This window comes from Leguminivora glycinivorella, chromosome 16, assembly GCF_023078275.1.
Source record: "Leguminivora glycinivorella isolate SPB_JAAS2020 chromosome 16, LegGlyc_1.1, whole genome shotgun sequence".
NCBI classification, from domain to species: Eukaryota; Metazoa; Arthropoda; class Insecta; order Lepidoptera; family Tortricidae; genus Leguminivora; species Leguminivora glycinivorella.
Genome location: NC_062986.1, coordinates 10,340,753 through 10,362,669, shown reverse-complemented (window position 1 = coordinate 10,362,669; position 21,917 = coordinate 10,340,753). Strand labels below are relative to the sequence as shown.

The following is a 21,917-nucleotide window of genomic DNA, read 5'->3' as shown; positions in this document are numbered from 1 at the left end:
CGACGCCGTTTCAACCCCAATGCAATCTACAATTACTCACCCCGCGAGGATTACTCATCCGATATTAAATTGTTTAACGTTGTTTTAACGAAACTTCAGGATAACATGAACGTGGACACTGAACTGCAATTAAGAGGCAGCTCTAATGGGCTGGTCTCTGGGTGGTTGGAACTTTTAATGGTCCGTAACGTAACTTAGAATTTGCCACGTCATTGTTTTTCAAAACAACGAAACAAGCGGCTTGATTTTAATTTTTAATACACAAAAAAAACCAAATTTAGGTGGCAGCAAGCAGTAGCATAAAACTTGAAACTGGCGTTAATCGGGTAAATTTTATCTATAAAAGGATATGGAAATAGCAGGTAATTAAGATAGGCGAAGGAGGACAGGGTTGTTGGCACAAGTCTCATGGTAATTCGCTCAGGGGCTCGGGGAATTGGAACAGTCGACGACCGGGGGTTGGGGCCTTGACACAAGCTTAAACTCTTGTTGACACGCAACTAGCAACAACCGCTTAACCACGAGTGCCCAAAACTTCAAGTTTAATTTATAATATCGTGATACAATCCGGGAATTTAAAAACTGTGCCTCGTAAATACGGATTAAAACTTTTGTGACAATGCGTCAGTAATTTTACGGATTAATAACAAAAAGTCTCCTACCTGCGTATAAGGTGCGCATTACCGACTATTGTTGTTAAAGGAAGCCATTCAAGTCTGTTGAATACGAGTAAGCGGTCAGGTAGCGTGTGTAAAATTCGATACGAGGCTCGACAGATTATCTCGGCTTAACATTCCGGAGCAATGTGGGCCCCAGGAGTCGTCGATATGGTACAAAGTTTTTTTGATTATAAAACGATAGTGCCCGCGTCCAATTCACCCAATAAAAAGCATGCGGGCGCGGACAGGGAACCGAACTAGTGCGTACGGCCGGGCGACTCCGATGTCGCCGTAATTATTCCGAATTACGAAGCTTTAATGCATTAATGTTGACTATTGTGGGGTCGCTGCATGCTCCAAGCACGAGGGGGGCGTATTGCATTATTGCCCCTAGACTGCATTGATATCACTTTATGCAATTAAACATCATTACAAAATAAAAATTTTTCATATTTTTTAAACATATGGTTCAAAAGTTAGAGGGGGGGGGACGCACTTTTTTTTCTTTTAGGAGCGATTATTTCCGAAAATATTAATATTATCAAAAAACGATTTTAGTAAACCCTTATTCATTTTTAAATACCTATCCAACAATATATCACACGTTGGGGTTGGAATGAAAAAAATATCAACCCCCACTTTACATGTAGGGGGGTACCCTAATAAAACATTTTTTTCCATTTTTTATTTTTGCACTTTGTTGACGTGATTGATATACATATTGGTACCAAATTTCAGCTTTCTAGTGCTAACGGTTACTGAGATTATCCGCGGACGGACGGACGGACGGACGGACGGACGGACAGACAGACATGGCGAAACTATAAGGGTTCCTAGTTGACTACGGAACCCTAAAAATGTGTAAACAAACGACAATCTAATACGATCTATACAATGTTTTGTTAGATCATAATCTTACAAGAAATTATCTCATTTCCAAGGTTCAAGACTAAAATCCTAGGTAATTAAAGTACTGAAAAATAGGGGACTGTACCTAAATAAGAGCTCGAAACAACCTGGAATCCTTGTTATACGATATCCAGTCGCAATTGGATCGTAAACACGCGAAACAAATTGGATTGGGAAAACCAACCAGTTAGGTACTACATTGTAGGAGTAGGAACTTCTGGGTGCATTATGTGCGAAGGGGTATTTTTGGCTTAGCTGCCACTTCCTAGTTAGGTGTGCAATGATTTAGCTCCAATAGCTGTTTTAGGGTTTACGACTCTCACTCGCAGTAAAAGGCGCGTTAAATTTATAAAAAGCGTGGCTAATTGTTTAAACAACAGCGGCCTATGGCAGTAAAATTAATATATACGTAAACACTGCTCCCGACTGTGTTAGTAAATGTGAGACTATTATTCGACATTCTAATCGCATTTGCGATTATGAAAATACAGCAAGTGTTAGCCGGGGCCATGGAAATGAATGACTTGTTTAGCTAACAGCGCATGAGATATGTTTACGGCCCTTCAGATCACAACCCTTTGAAAATAGAATTTTGGGTTCATTTACATGTATATTCCTGACGACACTTAAATTAGTATGCGCCATTTTGGATGTCTAAAATGTTTTTTGATCTTCAGATTAAGCTTTTATTTCTTTTTGGAATAATAAGGTACACGGTACACTATGTGAAAAGATCATTATTAATTTATTGATAACATTCTCAGCGTCGTGTTTTTCTCGATCCTTCTTTTCTTTTGAACCTTTTCACCTTCTTTTGTTTTGTTATGGATAGCTACTAATCTCTATTACTCCGTTCCCGTTCCTATATATCTAACGGTTGCTAATTTATTATTTTAATATACAGCTAGAAAATAATTATAGTAAGATTGACAGTTAATTCAGACATGCAAGTATGCGGCCATACCCTAATATGTATACATTGCTATTGAAGACGTAACATAGTAGACGTGATCAATAAGTGTATTCAGAGCGCGGTGCAACTTGCAAGTCCATAGCTATTGCAACATGAACTTTTGATCCCTAATAACTACATGTCATCAAAGAGCTCTTTTATACTAGTTCTTCCGAGTCATCGACTCGATGATGCGATTGCTGTGACACAGACAAGTATAATATAAGTCATACAGACTAGATGTCGCAAGGGGACGCAAGGATCGATTACGGCGGCCACTGCGCGGTTTGTGCTTGTAACGCGTGGCACGCACCGCGCCAAACAATCTACAGCGTGCATGACTGTTGTTACATATTCATTAATTAACACATCTACTATATCGATCGACACCTGAAGGTTGTAATGTATTGCCGAGGAATTTATATTCGTGCACTGGCTAAAGATTATATGATGGAAGACGGATAATTTGCTTTTAGGTTCGAAAATTACCGATAGTTAGCAGAGCAACTATAAATTATGTACCAGAAAATTATTTTTTCAATGCCTGTAAATTGTTTATAATTAGAAATCGAAGATCCGATATATTTTCTCTAGACTCTATTGCAAGAAATCGTGATTTGTTTGCGATACACTTGAAACAGGTTCCTGAAAACAGTTATACGATTAGCCTCCACGGTGCTTCCGATCCGTGCTCCGTGCGTATAAACTAAACACTCGCAATCTGGGGCTATGACGCAGACGCTGCTTTTACTGAATATTTAAGCATATATTATCTTTATAGCTCATTCGATCAAATATTCACATCAAATTGAAGAGCGTCAGGAAAAAACTGGAACAGGTTACACGAAACCCATTCGTCCTCCAGAAGTAATAGAATAGAATAGTAAAGGGATCTATAAATGTTTTATAACTTTCATAAGTTTGTTATAGTCTCTATTTTAAAGACGCAGACGAGTCATCGTCCCATTCATAAATTTAATAGACTTGCTCTTGTCGATGGACAAATCGCCATTCACGTTGTTTCTCAGCTATTGTTCCGAGTTCCTAATACAGACTTACGATCTTACATTACCTTATCTTTAGTTTGATCTACTGACTTCTAAACTTATGTTCGACTGGACTTCCTGTGCACCTCGTTCGTTATATTTTCCCCCCACTTACGTACCTATTGTTTATGTAATCTCCTTCCAATACTATAGGCACTTCAAACCTTAATCATCTCCTCTCCCAAAAAATCAAACAAGTTGGCATTTTAAAAATGAGCGACAAACCAAGTGACCTACTAGTGCACATGAAGGTGATGTGCGTGAAGACTTATTACACTGCATAACAATAGTAAGACGCAGTAGGGCCTCCATATTGATGTTGATTGATACGTCAGCGTTAAATATTTAAATGTGGGTATCTTTATGCCGCTTGCGCCTCTGGCATAATAACAAATGGCTGCCGCATTCCATGCCCCACTCCGTTAATTACCAGTTTTATTAAATCGTTGCACGATAAAGTTAAACCGCCTCATGTACGATTGAACAAACAGTGCACTGTACACGATGAGCAACTCTCATTGTGTAGGGCAGTGGCTTGCACCGTTCCAGATAACTTGAGATGTTAAAGGGTTCATGTGGATGCTTTAATGTAGTGTTAGTATTGGATCTAACCTATTTATATAATTCAACGTATTCTCATTTGAAAGAATCCGACTTTGCTAAAATACTGAATTCTTTAACATTATTTCTAAATACATATATAACTTTTACACCCAAATTAAATAATTAAATCAACCCTTATTGCATACAATGGTCGTAAACAAAAGCCGATCAGATATTCAAAAGAATTCTAGTACAAAATCAAAATGTCAAATCTCTAAGGGGTTGAAATCATTAAAAACGTGGGGTTAAATCAAGGGTCTAATCTAAAAAAGGGAATGGTGTGAAACAGTTAAGCTAACATGGCAAGGGTTTAATTGTCTTTGTTTCCGTGTATGAGTAAACCCTTTTAAAACTTATTTAGCAGTATCTTTGCCCTCAAGCTCTAAAACAAAAATGTAATCCTTTGAAACGTTAATGGGCTATCTTTATACATGATATGGAAGGCATTGTTTTTGTTTCGGCTTATGATCAGACAAGCATACCTATACTTATAAAATGCGGCGGTGTGTACCGAAAAGTAACCCTACATTTTCCTTCCATTGACTTCTATTAATTCGTAAAGAAGGCATACGGGCACCAAAAATGTTGGCACCACGAATGCGAGCCAAGCCTGCAGTCTGATACGGTCACTCGTGATAATCGTAATGCGAACTCATCAACAATCGCAAGCTTAACACCAAGGCGCATCAAACTAATATGTTCAGTCGAAATTATATGAATTATCCTTACTTTGATTATTTAGTCCTCATAAAATAAGATCTTTTGTCTCACCTTATCGTTGAGGCACTGATAGTTCATCGCTCGGCAACGAACTATAAAGCCTGGCTTCCACTAGGCTCGATCGAGCCTCGTTAATTCGCTTTCTGCATTTCTTATGAAACTGCGTCCATTATCGACGCGTCGAACCGTATTCAAATGTATGAGAACTCGATTCGACGCGGCTAGTGTCATCGGCGTCATCGCAATCATCGCGTCTCTTTTATTTACATGGGAGTGACTATCTTTTGTTCGTTTATCGTGCCTGCTCGTTCACTGAAAAGATCGCTCCCAACTAGTACGATCTCCGAAGTGTACTAGTTCGTTCTTTTAGGACATTTAGGACAGTAGTACACCGAGAGAGCGAGAGATAAATTGTGCATATGGCGTACAGTAACGTTCGCTCGTACTAGCCGAGAGCTGATCGGCCGTTTTCGCGCGCTCTCGGTCGGTTTCGGTAGGATCACACGGATCGCTTCGCTGTCATTGTCACTCCTCGGCTCTTCGCTCCTTTCGCTCCCATTCTGTTGCGCGTGTGTGAGTGTACTAAATGTACTAGAGACACAGAATATATAATAGTACAAGTACAGAAGGCTCACTCCTTTGATGTTCACAAAACGCCGCCATTCTAAATTCTTACCTACATTAACTAACGGACCGCACGCATGCAGACGACATTGAATTCTATTGCGCCGCGCGAAGGTCGTCGCCACTGAATGGGCCGCGAACTCGCGGCCGCCGGCATGTACTTGTAGCGCGGCGAAAGGATCGTGGAGTGAGCCGCCCCTACTAGAAAAAAAAAATCAGAATCATTTGGGAGTAGTTCGGTCTAGTACAGTGCAGGGAATCGTGTCTTTTGTACTATTAGTACATGTCCTACACAAGCCTAATAGCTCATCGTTTTTGGTGGGACCAGTGCCAGTGTAAGGTATTCCACGTATTGTTTACTAACATGCCCTCTCCATTGTTCCAGTGGGCTGAACTTCCAGGATCTGATCGTGCGACAGGGCGCCATCGACTCGCCGCCCAAGACCCCGTTCATCCTCGGCTTCGAGTGCGCGGGAGAGATCGAACAGGTTGGCGAGGGCGTCACCAACTTCAAGGTATGAATTTCCTTCTGATACGTATTTTATAAAGGAATAAATGGAAAATTTTACGATTCCGACGGAACTTAAATCCCGCAATCGCTGAATTGCGTCCAGACCTTTTACCAATTTATTTAGTGTACTACAGAAGCTCCGCTGGAATAAAAAAATGTAGTGTGCTATGCTTACATTTCTTTCCCGGCTTGGCATCATGCAAATAAGTACATAGTTTGCTCAAAAATTGTGTGCGTAATTATAATTACGAAATATTTGCTCGTACTCGTATTTTAGACAAACCCGATCGCGATGTAGGTAGGTACGTTTTCTAAATATGTATTTACTTTTTAACCCCCGACGCAAAAACGACGGGGTGTTATAAGTTTGACGTGTCTGTCTGTCTGTCTGTCTGTTTGTTTGTCTGTCGTCTTTGTGTGTGTCTGTCTGTGGCATCGTAGCTCTTGAACGGATGAACCGATTTAGATTTAGTTTTTTTTGTCAGAAAGCTGAGTTAATCGGGAGTGTTCTTAGCCATGTTTCATGAAAATCGGTCTACTATGTCGCGGTCGGGGTTTTTTCAAAATTTTAATTTTATTGCAATATGTCGATGCAAATCTCTTTGTCTTCAGAGGCCGTTACATACAGCCTTGGGGTACCATGGAGCTATGACTTCCGCACATTTATTTTTATTGCGTCTTATGGGTTTATTTATAATTATGGGCACATATTGACAATCCACAGCTCAATAATATTTACTTAAACTCAATTATCATGCACCACGCCCTTTTGTGTCGCCGGAGCTAAAAATGACTTAAGCAAGCAGATTAAACCAAGTTATTAACCTACTTAAGGCTCAGCAAATAACTCAGTAAATTTAATGTCAATTACCTAACGAACACTTACCAAGGTAAGCAAATGGATGAAAGCAAATAACACGTTTCCATTATAAATATGTACAATGTACATCCAAAGCCAAAGACAGATAACTATTAAAATAGAACGTTAATTCGAACCGAGAGTCGTCCTCTTAATTGATTGTGCTTTCATCAAGTGGCGACTAAGCGAGGTATTACTGATGTAATTTATATAGCACTCTACTCTATCCTTCCCAACCTTACTATCCAAACTCTCTTAGGTTGAAACGGATGAGATATGCTTAAATATGTCAAACAGAGGAAGTTAATGCGTTACTAGAACAATAATTGCAACTTAATTATGCAGCAGATATGAAATTCTGACTACCAGTTTGCTTACGTTTATTTTAATCCAGCTGTTAATCTAAATTCTTCAAATAATTAAAAATAAACCCTGAGGCTTGCATCTTACATTCTATGCCAATCTTTATTGTTGCCTCGTCTCTGGTCCAGCGATCGCCACGCGCGTGGGGGACCACACTTGCATATTTTACTCCATTGCGGTGATAAATCAAAATCAATAAGCATACTATTTAATAGCAATTATCACCACATAATCACTGTGTGCTAGGTGTTTATTCACAAGTTATAGCGGTTTACGTAGGAATGGTTTTTCTCACTGCCTACCTATTTACAAGTTTTGTTCACTTAAGTATTTGGTGGTAGTGATTTTGGTCATTGCTTAATATAATAAGACAAGTATAAAGATGTCGATACCCAAAATATAAACAACCTTGTTTCAAACAAATATTTTGTCGGTTTTTCTCTCTCAAACGCGCAATTACTTTGGTATCTTTGTATTATTAATTGGGAATATTTTGTATTGGTTTTCCGCAATCAAATATCCAACAATTGTTTGAATATTCGGCAGCAATTCGACACAGGAAACCTTTTCATAGCATGATAACTCATAAATGCTTGGAGTTTCTCTCTTGTTCTGAAACAATTAATTAAAAACTAAAATACGTAATTGGGAAGATAACAGGATGGATGATGATTAAAATCAATGGTAGGTAGCGGCAGCGGACATGGATATCAATTAAAACATTAGAACAGTCTGTTTTAAGATTTTATCTATATACTAGGTCGTTACGGTAGTTATGATACCGTAAATTTCACGCTAACACGTTAACACTAGAAGTTGTTGTGAACATTAAAAGTGAATTATGTTTACATCGTAGTGAATTCCTATTCATTATTTATTTATTCTTGATTGACGTCTAAATAGGCTTTAATTACTTTTATTGCATGATTATTACAAAAAATACAGACTTACTAAACGGATGATAATATAATAGTAATTACTAATAATAATTGACGGTAAATTAATTTTCTTTAGATTTAATTCATAATTGTTACGAAGAATTTATTACCTTGTTTTTAAATTGTTAATCACTACAGTACATAAGAAGTGTAATTAACACGCATAGGGTTCCATGCCACATGTCCTCCATTCAGTCCATGTCATGCTTCATATGCAATAAGGACGAATTTATGGTGAAATGCCCTTATTTCACTCGAAGTATCTCGATTCTTTTGTTTTGGAAAACAATATATAGCCATATTAGCTTTTGCTCGCGGCTTCGCTCGCGTTAGAAAGAGACAAAAAAGTAGGCTATGTCACTCTCCGTCCCTTCAAATATCTCCACCTAAAAAATCGCGTCGATTCGTCGCTCTGTTTTGCCGTGAAAGACGGACAAACAAACAGACACACACACTTTCCCATTTATAATATTAGTATGGATATGAATAGCCACGGATGCCTGCTAAGTGCGTGGCTAAGTTGGTCATAGCGATTGCTCTGGCTAACCACAGGTCGCAGGTTCGAGTCCTGCCGGAGGTGTGAACTTTTCCATTTTTCCTTTAATTTGAAAATATGTAGTGTCGCTCGCAGACGTTTCTATATATCGTTGCATATGTTAACTTAAGTATGTTTTTATATGGATATTTTGCCTTTTGTCCAGGTCGGCGACCAGGTGGTGGCCCTGCCGGAGTACAAAGCCTGGGCCGAGCTGGTGTCGGTCCCCGCGCAGTATGTGTACGCTCTGCCCGCCGGCATGACGCCCTGGACGCCGTCGCCGTCACCACCAACTATGTAGTGGCGTACCTGCTGCTCTTCGAGATGGCTAACCTCGCGCCCGGCAAGAGTCTGCTCGTCCACTCTGCTGGCGGCGGCGTGGTAAGTTCACATTTCTATACAAAGCCTGGGTGGAGCTGGGGTCTGTGTGTACACGGTACCCTTAGCCAATATTGATGATTGGGCTCAAGACATTAGGATGCTTACAAGTTTACAACTGCATGACTCGCATGAGTGACAGTTTAGGTCAAGGTGCAGGATATATTGCGGTGCATATATTGGATGGATGATAGTGACCTCAAGATGTATCTACATGAATAAATGACTAATAATGAAAACAAACAGAAAACAGTTTAGTTTAATCTACAGTTTTCTGTAAAATGTAATAATTCCCCGAGTAAAACTTCGTGGAGATTTCTCTTTACTATCGTCTCTCAATCTAAAATCTATACTACGCTTTGCGGCTGTCTAGTTTAACGGAGGTTACCTGGGTTTACCGTTTCCTAAGATTAGGCACCAGATTGGCAAACATCCCGCTGTTGCAATCAAGAGCAGCTAGCGCCACGGATTAGATTTAGCTGTGTTTAACTTTGATTGCCACTAAATATTTTCTTTATTTGAAAATATCTAAGCCGTTTTTAGTTGCTTCAAACGCTTCTCGAACATTAGAAAATAAATAAACGTTTATCTTAACAAATACAAAACGGAGATTAAAAAGATTCTCGTCAGATGTTTAACTTTGCATTGTTACGTCTTCAAAGCTCGGTAGCAAGTTTAAATCTTCCGAGAACTGTCGGCGCGTATGTGAACTTCATAATAGCTGTGCAAACAATCCAACTAGTTCTCTAATTGCTGCTCTAAATTGGGTGAAAAACTCTTGCTTGCTTAGGAATCTCGCCGCTTCCGCCCGTGACGTCACTCAACCCTTCGCGTCAATGACCTCTCCTGCGAAAGGCTAACTTTGGGTGGGGTCCAATCAATTACTACGTCTGTCCAATAGAGGTATCAATTTTAAACTAACGGCAATCCGCCTAATGGGTTTACAAAGGGTGATGCCGCAGAAACTTCTTCTCTTCCATAATTGTCCCCTGCCGGTCGGATATTATGAACCACTTTATGCCAAGTGTCAATTACGCCGTGATTCGATTAGGCTGAACATGAGAATTCAATTGCGAACGTTGCGGAACGCTCTCACCCGTATGACGACCATGCGGTATATGGGGCTATATAAACTTTCCCACACGGATTGAAATATATTTTATTGTATTATTGTCACTCTTAACAATTGCTGAAGTTATGAAAATATCCTCCTAAATTTCACTGTCTTACTTTAGTTATCTGATAGCAAATAATAACGATTCGACCATTTCAGTGTTGTTTCACGGTGGAACAATTTGCCAAATTTTATAGGGATCAGGACAATAATCGTGTGTTATACCTCCAGGGTCAAGCAGTAGCGCAGCTGGCGAAGACCGTGGACAACGTGACGGTGTTCGGCGTGTGCTCGAAGACGAAGCACGAGGCCCTGAAGGCCAACAACAACAACATCGATCACCTGCTCGAGCGCGGCAGCGACTACACCAGCGAAGTCAGGAAGTGAGTGTTGCTTGTGTTTGTGGATTTCTAAAGATTTAGATAATCACCGGTGGGCATTTAAATCACCGAAATGGAGTTCAGTTTGCGTAGCCGAATACACAAACGCTCACGATAATATCTCTTTCGTAGCTATCTATCTCTATCGCTCTTGCATATTGGCGCGACAGAGCCAGACTACATTTCTGCGGCGTTTCGCTTTGCAGAAATGCCATTGGGCTACGGGGCCAGTAACTAAGTTAACGTTGCGTTATGTTCAGCAATATCGCTTTACACATTTGTCTATTACTACCTACCGTATAGATTTTTCTCTGTAGCCGTGTTATACCTGCAGGTTTATTAAAATTATTAAATATAGCCCACCCTTTGCCCACATCTTTGTCAGCGTAGAATAAAAACCGGCCAAGAGCGTGTCGGGCCACGCTCAGTGTAGGGTTCCGTAGTTTTCCGTATTTTTCTCAAAAACTACTGAACCTATCAAGTTCAAAACAATTTTCCTAGAAAGTCTTTATAAAGTTCTACTTTTGTGATTTTTTTCATATTTTTTAAACATATGGTTCAAAAGTTAGAGGGGGGGGACGCACTTTTTTTTCCTTTAGGAGTGATTATTTCCGAAAATATTAATATTATCAAAAAACGATCTTAGTAAACCCTTATTCATTTTTAAATACCTATCCAACAATATATCACACGTTGGGGTTGGAATGAAAAAAAATATCAGCCCCCACTTTACATGTAGGGGGGGTACCCTACCTAATAAAACATTTTTTTCCATTTTTTATTTTTGCACTTTGTTAACGTGATTGATATACATATTGGTACCAAATTTCAGCTTTCTAGTGCTTACGGTTACTGAGATTATCCGCGGACGGACGGACGGACGGACAGACAGACATGGCGAAACTATAAGGGTTCCTAGTTGACTACGGAACCCTAAAAATCGATACAAGAAAGCATTCTTCCCGTAGACGTTATCTCCAGACGAGAAGTACACCTACTTATATGTATTTGCGTAGGTATAATGTACCTACTAGACAGACAGAGATTCTCTGCATTTATTATACAAGTGAGAATCAAGTATCCTCACTCAATCGTGAAATATTTTCAATAGTACTGCACGTATTAACAATGTATAGATCTGAATCACGCGACGCGTTAGTGAATTCTAAAAATGAAGGGATGAAACATAGGCGCTAAAAATAATAACCAGATCAGCGGCCCTTCTGCCCCTAATCCCTTGTTTGTGTTAGCGCGACGCCGGATTTATCAAATATCAGATACCTACGAACTCTTTTGCTGTTTTATAGCGTTTTAAATCGCATTAAAATATTTTTATGTGTGGGCTTATAAATCGTGTTGAATTTCACATGTGTTGGGATAATATTTTTTGTCATTTTTGATGATATATAACAAGGACCATTTAATACTAGACTGATATAGCCCATACAAAAAAGCGTACCCCTGAAAAAAGCTTAGTTTTTGCTTTAAAACTAGATGGCGTTGTTTCGTAACCCGGGAGTGGAAAAAAACATATTTTCACACATATGTTTACTTGTTTTTATATTATACTATGAATAACTATCAAAAAACTTTATTTTAATATCAAAATATTGGCTCAAAACATAATTTTTACAAATTATATTTTTTGGTCGGCCTCGACGTAGTTGTGATCGCTTCGCTGGCTAAGTTTGTTCGCATGTTGTCTAACTATTGCCAAATAAAATGACTAGATGACGTTGGTGGACTAGGAAAATGTCACATCCGTTTCGTTGTTCATTAATATAATATACTTAGTGATAATAAACCTATATGTTGAGCTCAAATACGTTCAACAAAATGCAATCATTGTGCCAACAGATGTGACATCCAGTGACATCTGACATCCATGTCACATCACAAATGTCATTGTATGATTTATTGAATATTCATAATATATGGATATTAAATATTTTAGAATCGCAGCAGCAATGCGAGTAGAGATACAGAATTAATAACTGTATAAATTAATAATTGTATGACCAATGACCTCATACATAAAATTACCAGTTTAGGTGACAGAAGGCGAATCCAATTTGTAAACATTAAATTTAATGTGCTAAAGGAAAAGAATCTTTCCGATTTTCAACGGGACACGGCTGAAGGGGCGAGCTGGTTTCGACTGCGCCCATGCATCTCAATTGTCCAGAAAGTTCATTCGAAGATCATTTTGCTTATAATAATCTGAGTAATCACAGTGAATGGTTCGACAGTATTTCAGCTAACATGTAGAGAGACTTGCTAGCTTCGTCGGTCAGGCTTCGTCTTGGACACAACGCCGATAGTTAGGCCGCCAGGTGTGGCACTTTGGATTACGTTTTTATAATAAATTAATGATAGTTTGTATTGTTTTGGTAATATATTTTCTACTCGTATACTATACTCGTTTGGTACTCGTATAAACCTAAACTGAGATAATAGATGAATAAAAGGAAATAATTAGTGGAACTCTGATATAAGTAATAATTAATGAGACTAAATGCGTTTTCACATTATCCGATCCGATATCGGATGTAGGACTGATACCCCATACATTACAGGCGCTATCTTGGATTTTTTCCATTTAAATCCTTCCGACATCCGATATCGGATCGGATAATGATAATGTGAAAACGGACTAAGACAATAGATACCTTGTTAGTGTTATATACCTATGCCTATGTATATCCCACCAAAAACATTCTGTAAAAAATAGCCGTCTCGATGGAGCTGCTTGTTTATCTCTAAAAAGTAATGAAATCTACATAAAGTTCCTTATTGCGATTTCTTTATAATTATAGTTAACTAGCCTTTGCCCGCGGCTTCGCTCGCGTTAAATTCGAAAATCTCTCCACAAACTTCCATCCTCCATTCTAAGGAAGTGGGGGGATATAAAAAGAGACAAAAAGTAGCCTATGTCACTTTCCATCCAGTCAACTATCTCCACTTAAAAAATCACATCAATACGTCGCTCCGTTTTGCCGTGAAAGATGGACAAACAAACAGACACACACACTTTCCCATTTATAATATTAGTATGGATGTGTGTGACTTGGCCGTTGAAGTGTAGCGGTGCTGGCGACAGATTGGTGCAATGGTGTCATGGAGCACCTGGTTATAAACTTCTTTATACCCTTGTGTATAAAGAAGTTTATAAGTTTCATATTCGATGGTCCGAGCTAAGGTTTGTAAAGCCATGAAGCCGAGCTGATAATCATTGACGCTAAACGCCGATCGAAACGCAGTCTGAAGTGGGTGATAAACGTACGATACGAGCATATGGCTCGACGACCTTTTTCGATTGTGTGTCACCGTAAGTACGCGTAAAAACCGCTGCGCATAGTAGTCGACCATCCAACGCGTACTTGCTCGTACGCCTATCACCCACTTGACGTCGCGCCAACACTTTATGGAAAAAGCGGGTTTTCGACAACTAAGTACCAATAAGATTTTAGACATTCAAAAATCTTCAATAATACTCAACTGTTTCGGTCGCACTCGTTCAAATATAGGATAGGATTGGTATGAGCGAGACGGTCAGGAGATTGATTGTCAACATGATATCTATCATAAACACCGTTCGAAATGGCCTCATTAAAATCTAAATTTTAAATATATTGAAAGTAATATTACTAATCATTGACGTCACGCTCAAAATGAAAGAGATAGAAAATTTGACAGTATGGTACTCTTTTGCATGATTGTCATAATTCAAAATAAGAACGATGGTTTGCGTTGTAAACAGGGACTGAAACATGACACGGGCCCCTAGCGTCATCTATATACTTTTCACTGTATCACTTGTAATGCCGTTGAACTACCGCGTACGTATTTTTAAAAAAAACGACATTTTTATTCAAATGACACTCTTAGTGACATCTAGTGACATAGATTTACGGCTGCCAACGGGGTACGGTATTTAGTATGGACTCTGCTGGTCCTTTATAATCGTCCTTGATATATAATAATAAAAATGTGTGCGGGTGATCAAGACATCCGTGATTTTGAGGGAGTATATTTCACTCGTTTAGGTAAGACCTCAAATGTTTAAGTAAGACCGTGTTCACATTATAACGAATTTTGAGCGTTGATATCCGTTAAAATTGTCGTCGTTATTCAGTTCATAATAAATAAACTATAAATCTGTCAAAGCATCATCAAATAAAGCAAAATCGTCGGTGATTTAGTACCTTCCATCGGTTGCAAATTAACTGCAATATCTTACAGTTTTATGTAGTTAAGACCGTATTATTTTAGGATACCTAAACGTGGCTAAATCATTTAAAGTTAGACTCATGTCGTTTGTGTGTGACTCGGTTACCGCATCCGAGCTAATAAGCCGAATTGTTCTCGATCTCAGGCTTTGTTAATTGGTGTTTATTACAGTTACATATTTCTAGCACAGCCCGGCTCGTGTGTCGAATACCACCAATTTATCTTGAGCCCCTCCCCACACAATCGGATAGAAAAAAGGACGCGCCCGCGGTGAAGTCAGGGCCCAATCATATTGGACTCACTACACGTTAATTGTTCCGTTTATAACCCGCTCCTTAGGGCAGCTGCTTCTTAACAACCGCGGCATTTAATTCTTGTAAATAGAAAAAGATATTTTTACATCTGGTAAGCTCTTTAAAGCGTAAACACACCGCACCGCACAAGTTCAATGGATGTAAATATACCGATATCTACAGGCTCCGTTGCTCAGGTAAATGGATATTGCCGTAGTTATTTGAGCCAGAACATTAATATTGGTAATGGCTGCTTTCACTAAGTCGGGACGTTGAAATGTAGGCTTAGGCTAGATATCAAAAAGTGCATATAAATCGGGCTTTTGAAGCGACTCTGGTGCATTCAGTTGCGAATGAAATGATCTTTCGCTTTTGCTTAGAGAGATGTAACCAAGGAACAGGCACCAAGTTAACATAAATGTACCTTTGCCTAGTAATAATGGCAATAAAGAAATCGTATACCTACTTAACAGTGTTATCTCGTATTGTATCAGGATCACCCCAGATGGCGTGGACATCGTTCTGGACTGCCTGTGCGGAGAAGAGTGCAACCGCGGATACTCACTGCTCAAGCCCATGGGCCGATACATCCTCTATGGTAAGAATACATGATTATGTCAGGATTTAGGATGTACATTGAATATAATTTCATTACACTATTCCGCGTTAGTGCGACGAGTCATAGTAAACACTTTTATAAAGTGTAAGTTCTTGTTGAGTTGAGAATAGAACGCTTAGTTTCGTGTACTTTGCGGTTCTCGCTAACAACAAGTACATAATTTGATTAATTATCCGTACACATTCTTGTATTTCCAAGAGTATATAATATCCACTTACATTACTGACCACCTCATTTTGAATTGCTTTAATTTAAATGATGTACTTAATTTTATCTCAGGATCGTCCAACATCGTGACCGGCGAGACGAAGAGTTTCTTCAGTGCTGCGCGTGCTGTGAGTAGCTATCTGATATTCACCACAAACACGAACTAAATACACAGAACTTACAAATGAGTAGTTTATTTAAAACTTGCATAATTTCATTATACCCTCATAGCAAATATACATCACATCTGTTTATAATCTTATTTTCTTGACCAACTAAACGCGACATTAGAATTTATCCAAATTACCCGAGTCTAAAGTTAAAGATGCAGCCCAAAAACCACATCAGTAATCTGATGGCACAGTTTTAGCTATTCGCGGTCTAGGTACATACGTTGCCAAAGGCAATCAGACAAAACGTCTGCGGAGAAAGGCTAGCAGTAAGTAGTAAGTAAGGTACTTTCAAATCTCGGGCAAGTTAGTTGCTTGTCCTTACTAATCCAGGTTAATCTGGAGGGCTTCAGTACGTTTCTTGTCATATGGCTTTCCTGCTAAGTTTGTGGGAGCACCGGCGTACCTTAATTGGAAAGTAGACAGTTTATTACTCTATTTACATCTTCTCAATCAGCTGACTAGCGGCCTGTAGGTATACCTATGAACCGTATTATATCTATAGATTAAATTATGTGGCTCGTGTTTTATAACGATATAATGAGGAGTTGATACTAAATAAGATTTATTGACATTCATCCGCGAACATCAAGATATCAATGTTTTAATATCGGTCCATTAACGATAAGCATTCTGTCAACCAAAGCACTCCATCACATCTTCATTATATTCCCTCAAATAAAACATCAAACGCGAGTCACCCTACTCACATTAGGAAGGTATAAAACATGTTCAATAAAATATTTCTGCTATCTTTGGGATCTCGTATTTGAGGAATGTGATATTTTTGTAATCTTGTATTTCGGGAGGAATGACACAACACAAAGTTAATGGTATTTCCGCAGTATGAAAGAAGTAGGTGCCGATCTATAGACGGGTATTTTTTCAAATCTCAAATAAGGACATAGTGCAGAATCGTCGTAGAAGTATGTATTAAATCTTATTATCGCATTTTTAGTGGGTTGTACATATTATATTAGAATGTAACCTTTTTTAATTCGTAAACATACCTAGAGAAGACAAGTAAGTCATTACGCACTTTTCGTGTGCTAATTTACTTATTCATTACTTCTTCCACTCTCTTTATGTAACTTAATCTTATCCCGGAACTCGGAGACATTATCCGAACTTCGGATATTCTGAAGTTACTCGTAATTCCGAATAAAGTTAATTATCCGCAAAGATCCGAAGTTCGAGCTTCCGCAGTAATGTATTAGCCGTAACGTAAGGAACTTATTAAAGACATCATTGAATCTATGTTGAGTTTGGCAGGTACATTCTCACGTTCTATAGTTAACTCATGTTGACGCAAATTGAATAAGACTGTTTGAAAATCAATTTTACAACTTTATTGAATACTTCCTTGTAGGTATCTACTTGATCTCAAGTGTTTTCTATTGTCACTTTAATTTAGAGTAATTAACCGCAATACTGCCATATGAGTGGCTTTTGCGGTTACGCCAAACTTACCTATACTGCTTGACATATTTACGTGGATACTGAAGAGCTTACATCCAACTTACATCAGATTCTAAGATAATAAATTATACTTAGATCGAAGTAATTACACATTTATCACATTATATTATAATTGTTACACGTGTAATAGCAATAGCACACGCCATCTGGTTTATTTTATAAGACTCACAATTATTATTTTAATTGATACCTAAGCCTGAACCATCTCCTCCACGGGACAGGCATCTGCCTAGTGTGGAGGTCAGTTTAATTGTATACTTGACTGTATTTGCTTGGAAATAATATTTTTTTATTTATTTTATATTTTAGATATTGTACGTAAGTATAATAATTACTGAAATAAATGAATGGTTTTGATTAACAAAGTTTTGCCAAACCCTAGAAGATATCTTGACATATCGTTGAAGAATAAGTAGGTAATTAGAGTTCTGTAAAAGAATGTGATACGAAGCACACAAAGTTCATGCAATCATTTTTTTTATATTTTAGGTACTTATGGTGTATGGTTTATTCGTGTACATTACGTTAGTGTTAGTGGTATATTACCGCACGTTATAGATAGTAATCTACTTGTGCTAGCATTGAAGCCCGAGCCCTGTTATTATCAGTCGTCAGCGCGAGCGTCAGACTAAAATAAAATCGGATACCTACCTACTCGCCCATTAAAATTCCACGTTCATGGCTTAGCCTCCATTGATGTTATCAAATGCGCGGTTGCGTGGTACACTTTACTCTCCATGTGGAATATAATTGTCCATAAACTACTGGTTTTTTGACAGTGCAAACTGTTAAGAGCTTTTCGCGATAGTCCGGGAGATAGAATTCTACACAAGAATTCGTATTCTACTCATGGATAACATTATTATGGAAAGTGTATTATTCCGAACGATAAGTTTAATGTTCTTTTGCTACTTGGGGTGATCGAAAATCAATGCAAAACCGGTTAGTCAACAAATGTCACAAGTGTATTTGTCGCTCAACCCCTCACCCTCATTTTCTATAATGGGTCCCTTCGAGTAAACTAGTAATATATTTATTATTTAGGTCGCACCTCGCACCTTTAGGATAGCTTAGGTTAAGGGCCTGTCCAAACGTAATGGAACAAATAGACAATTTGACCCATAGAAATATGATCCAACCGTTAAAAAAATTGGCGTCAGCATCATCTAGATTCTACACGCTCACAATTTAATCACTAATTTTAGATACCATGCCAGTCTAGCGCTAGAGCACTAGACTTACCAGTCTAGCACGAAATTAAAAACTAACTAAACGCATCAAAAAACTAACTAAACGCATCAAAAATTGCCTAGTTTTCGCCCGCACCTGATTGGATCGATCAATCGAACCAAACATAATCGACGAGTCAATTTGCATCTACGGCCCGCACCATAACTAACAATTTAATCAGATTGGGCGAAAAATTCTCGTCTGGACCGACCTTAATTTCGCAGCGTTGACATTATTTTGGTTTATTAAACTTTATTTTTAAATACACTAACGTTAAATACCTATTTGTTCTACAGTGGTGGCAAGTGGACAAGGTGTCCCCGATCAAGCTGTTCGACGAGAACAAGAGCCTGGCGGGGCTGAACCTGCGGCACCTGCTGTTCCAGCACGGGCGCGCCGAGTACGTGCGCCGCGCCGTCGACGCGGTGTTCCAGCTGTGGCTCGACGGGAAGGTCAAGCCGCTGGTTGACTCCACCTGGGCGCTGGAGGATGTAAGTGACATCAGTGATGCATGAATATTGTAACCCGGGCGAAACCAAATGTGGCTTGACAGCAAGGTCCAGCCTCTAGTTAACTCCACCTGAGCGCTGAAGATGTAAGTTGACGAGTCGACCTGGATCAGTGATATACGACTGTCCTGAGTACTGCTGCTGTTGCTACTTGCTTACACCAAGGCGCTACAGGTGTCTAGTCTAGTCCAATACTATCGCCTTCACCTTTTAAGCTGTAGTTCACCGATGTCGTTTGTTAGTTTTATTCAATATCTTAAGATCTTGAATTTTTTTCTTAGTTAAAATTGTTTTCGAAGTGATATGAAACAAAATAAATTTGCTCTTACAAAATAAATACATCCTAACACGTAATATCAACATTTCTTTTAAACATAGCTATAAAATCGCTGTCAATAGAAATTGCCAACAATGTAAACAAACCATTATACAAAATAACAATATTTTAGCACAATTTTATTATTTCAAAGGTTGAAGATCACAATTTGATATCAATTGATTAAATAACACATGGATTTAGCCAGTATCTGATGAGCTAGAATGAAAATTAAAGACATTTTGACTACAAGGTTTGTTTACATTGTTCACAAATTCTATTGACGGCGACTTTAACTTACATTCAAACTTTGCACAGTCGGCGAAGCCATGCAAAAGATGCACGACCGCAAGAACATCGGCAAGCTCGTCCTCGACCCGTCTCTGGAGCCGAAACCCAAGCCCGCCACGCCCGCCAAGGAGAAGAAATCCGGCAAAGACAAGAAGCCCGCCAAGGAGGCCTCCGAGGAGAAAAAGGATAAAGAAAAGGAGGAGAAGCCCGCCGAGAACGGCGACAAGAACGGTGAGAAAGAGGAGCCGCTCACTAACGGTAACGGCACCAGCGACGAAGGTAGGCCCCGATCCTAGACCGCATGCGTATGCGTAGAGGCTTCGCATCGTAACTAGTATTCTATGCGTTTTTTTGTTACGCTTTTATTTTAAGTATTTTATGATATCTACGCACGCACTGGCTAAACTTGCGTCTCGACACAGTACGGTCGACGAAGATTATGTGTGCATTTTTTGCAGTGCAAAAATGTAACCTTAACTTTTCCGTCGTTCGTACTAAGTAGTACTTACATATTTTTTTTATTATCTTACTATTATAGTCGAGTTCATAAATATGTGTACATTTCTTCACCTTAGCTCGTTGCAATTAGGTGAAAAAAGTTACACATATTTATGAACTCTACTGTACCTATATCAGATGTCATCACGATACTTTTTTACGGCATAAGCTTTTAAATTTTTATCTTTCTTTTATCAATCAGGTAATCACAGATCAGCCATATGCCAGTTCTCGTTATTTAATTTCTAAAGCGGTGACCGAAGTAAATAATTTGCTTGCATATTTTTCTAAGCTTATCATATAAATCTAGTAGTTGCCTACACATAAAACATCTTCAAATGTGCCGCTTGACTAAGCATCAGGTCAAATGACATAAAGGAATTTGTTAATAAACACTTTGCTCATAATCGGTGTTCCTGGTGAGCTCGTAAAGCATAAGCATAACTGATTAAATGATTTACTTGGAGCTTTCAGTTAACGATTATAGGCCGAGACAAAAACACCTTTGAGAACTGATTATGAGTCAGCAAAATATTCACGTTGGGAACGACTTCCAACACTATTAGGTCGTAGGAGAAGCTAGCAGGCTGTGTCAATAACAAAATGATTGGAAAAACAATCAGACTCCCATCGCCGAGATAACATATATAATTACTAGCATGCAACATAATGTTAAGTTAATTTACGCTGCTCTTATAAAAGTTACTACCTACTTTCCCCTTTTACTCAGACAATGAAGTTCTGCAATTAAGCTTAAAACGAAATCATACATATATAACAAGTGACGGTCAAACAAGTTTGTCACTAGAAAAAGGCGCGAAATTCAAATTTTCTGATGACTAATAAACATTCGCCCCTACATTTTTGAATTTGCGGTTTTTTCCTGTGACGGAAATCGCTTGACAGGCTTAAGCTACATCCTTCGATTTCATCTTGAAGATCGTTAATTATCTTTTAGTTTTTGGCACTTATGGAATGCAAGTCTAGACTTTAGATATGTCCCTTATTTTCTATTATCATCTTAGTGTGTGTCGTGACGTAGGTTTAGCCAGACAGGTCTTGAGAAGCCGGGTCGAGGACCTCCATATATTAGAACTTAAGACAGTTTTTATTTCTGAAATCGATGGCAAAATAAAATACCTAATGTCTAGGTATATCTCCGTCTATTTCCGAAGTGAAACGTAAGTACTTATACAACATTCAGATTATACCTAATTATAAGTACCTATGGTATTTTATGCGTATTTATGCAAGATTATTACCTATCAATACATTCACTGCCCACAACCCTCTATAGAAAAGATATCAGAGTACTTATTGAATGGCATGAATCGATGGATTGTGGGCATTGAAATCCATAAAGAATGCAACTTATAAGGTGATTGAAAACAAAGTAACGAAGCATGGACTTGGTTGAGTAGAGATAATACGTTAATAACAACATGCAACCATATCATCAGAAACATTGCGTATTAAGTGAAGAA

The 21,917-nt window shown here is 38.6% G+C and overlaps 1 protein-coding gene across 1 annotated transcript in view; it reads left to right on the top strand.

The window, feature by feature from the left end:
• LOC125234517 (synaptic vesicle membrane protein VAT-1 homolog-like) overlaps positions 1-21,917 on the top strand; it is a 40,353-nt gene that overhangs the window by 15,875 nt on the left and 2,561 nt on the right. The window contains 8 exon segments of the mRNA XM_048140784.1: positions 5,899-6,028; positions 8,886-8,979; positions 8,982-9,100; positions 10,443-10,594; positions 15,609-15,712; positions 16,013-16,068; positions 19,116-19,310; positions 19,962-20,214. Of these exon segments, the coding sequence (XP_047996741.1) occupies positions 5,899-6,028; positions 8,886-8,979; positions 8,982-9,100; positions 10,443-10,594; positions 15,609-15,712; positions 16,013-16,068; positions 19,116-19,310; positions 19,962-20,214 (1,103 nt within the window).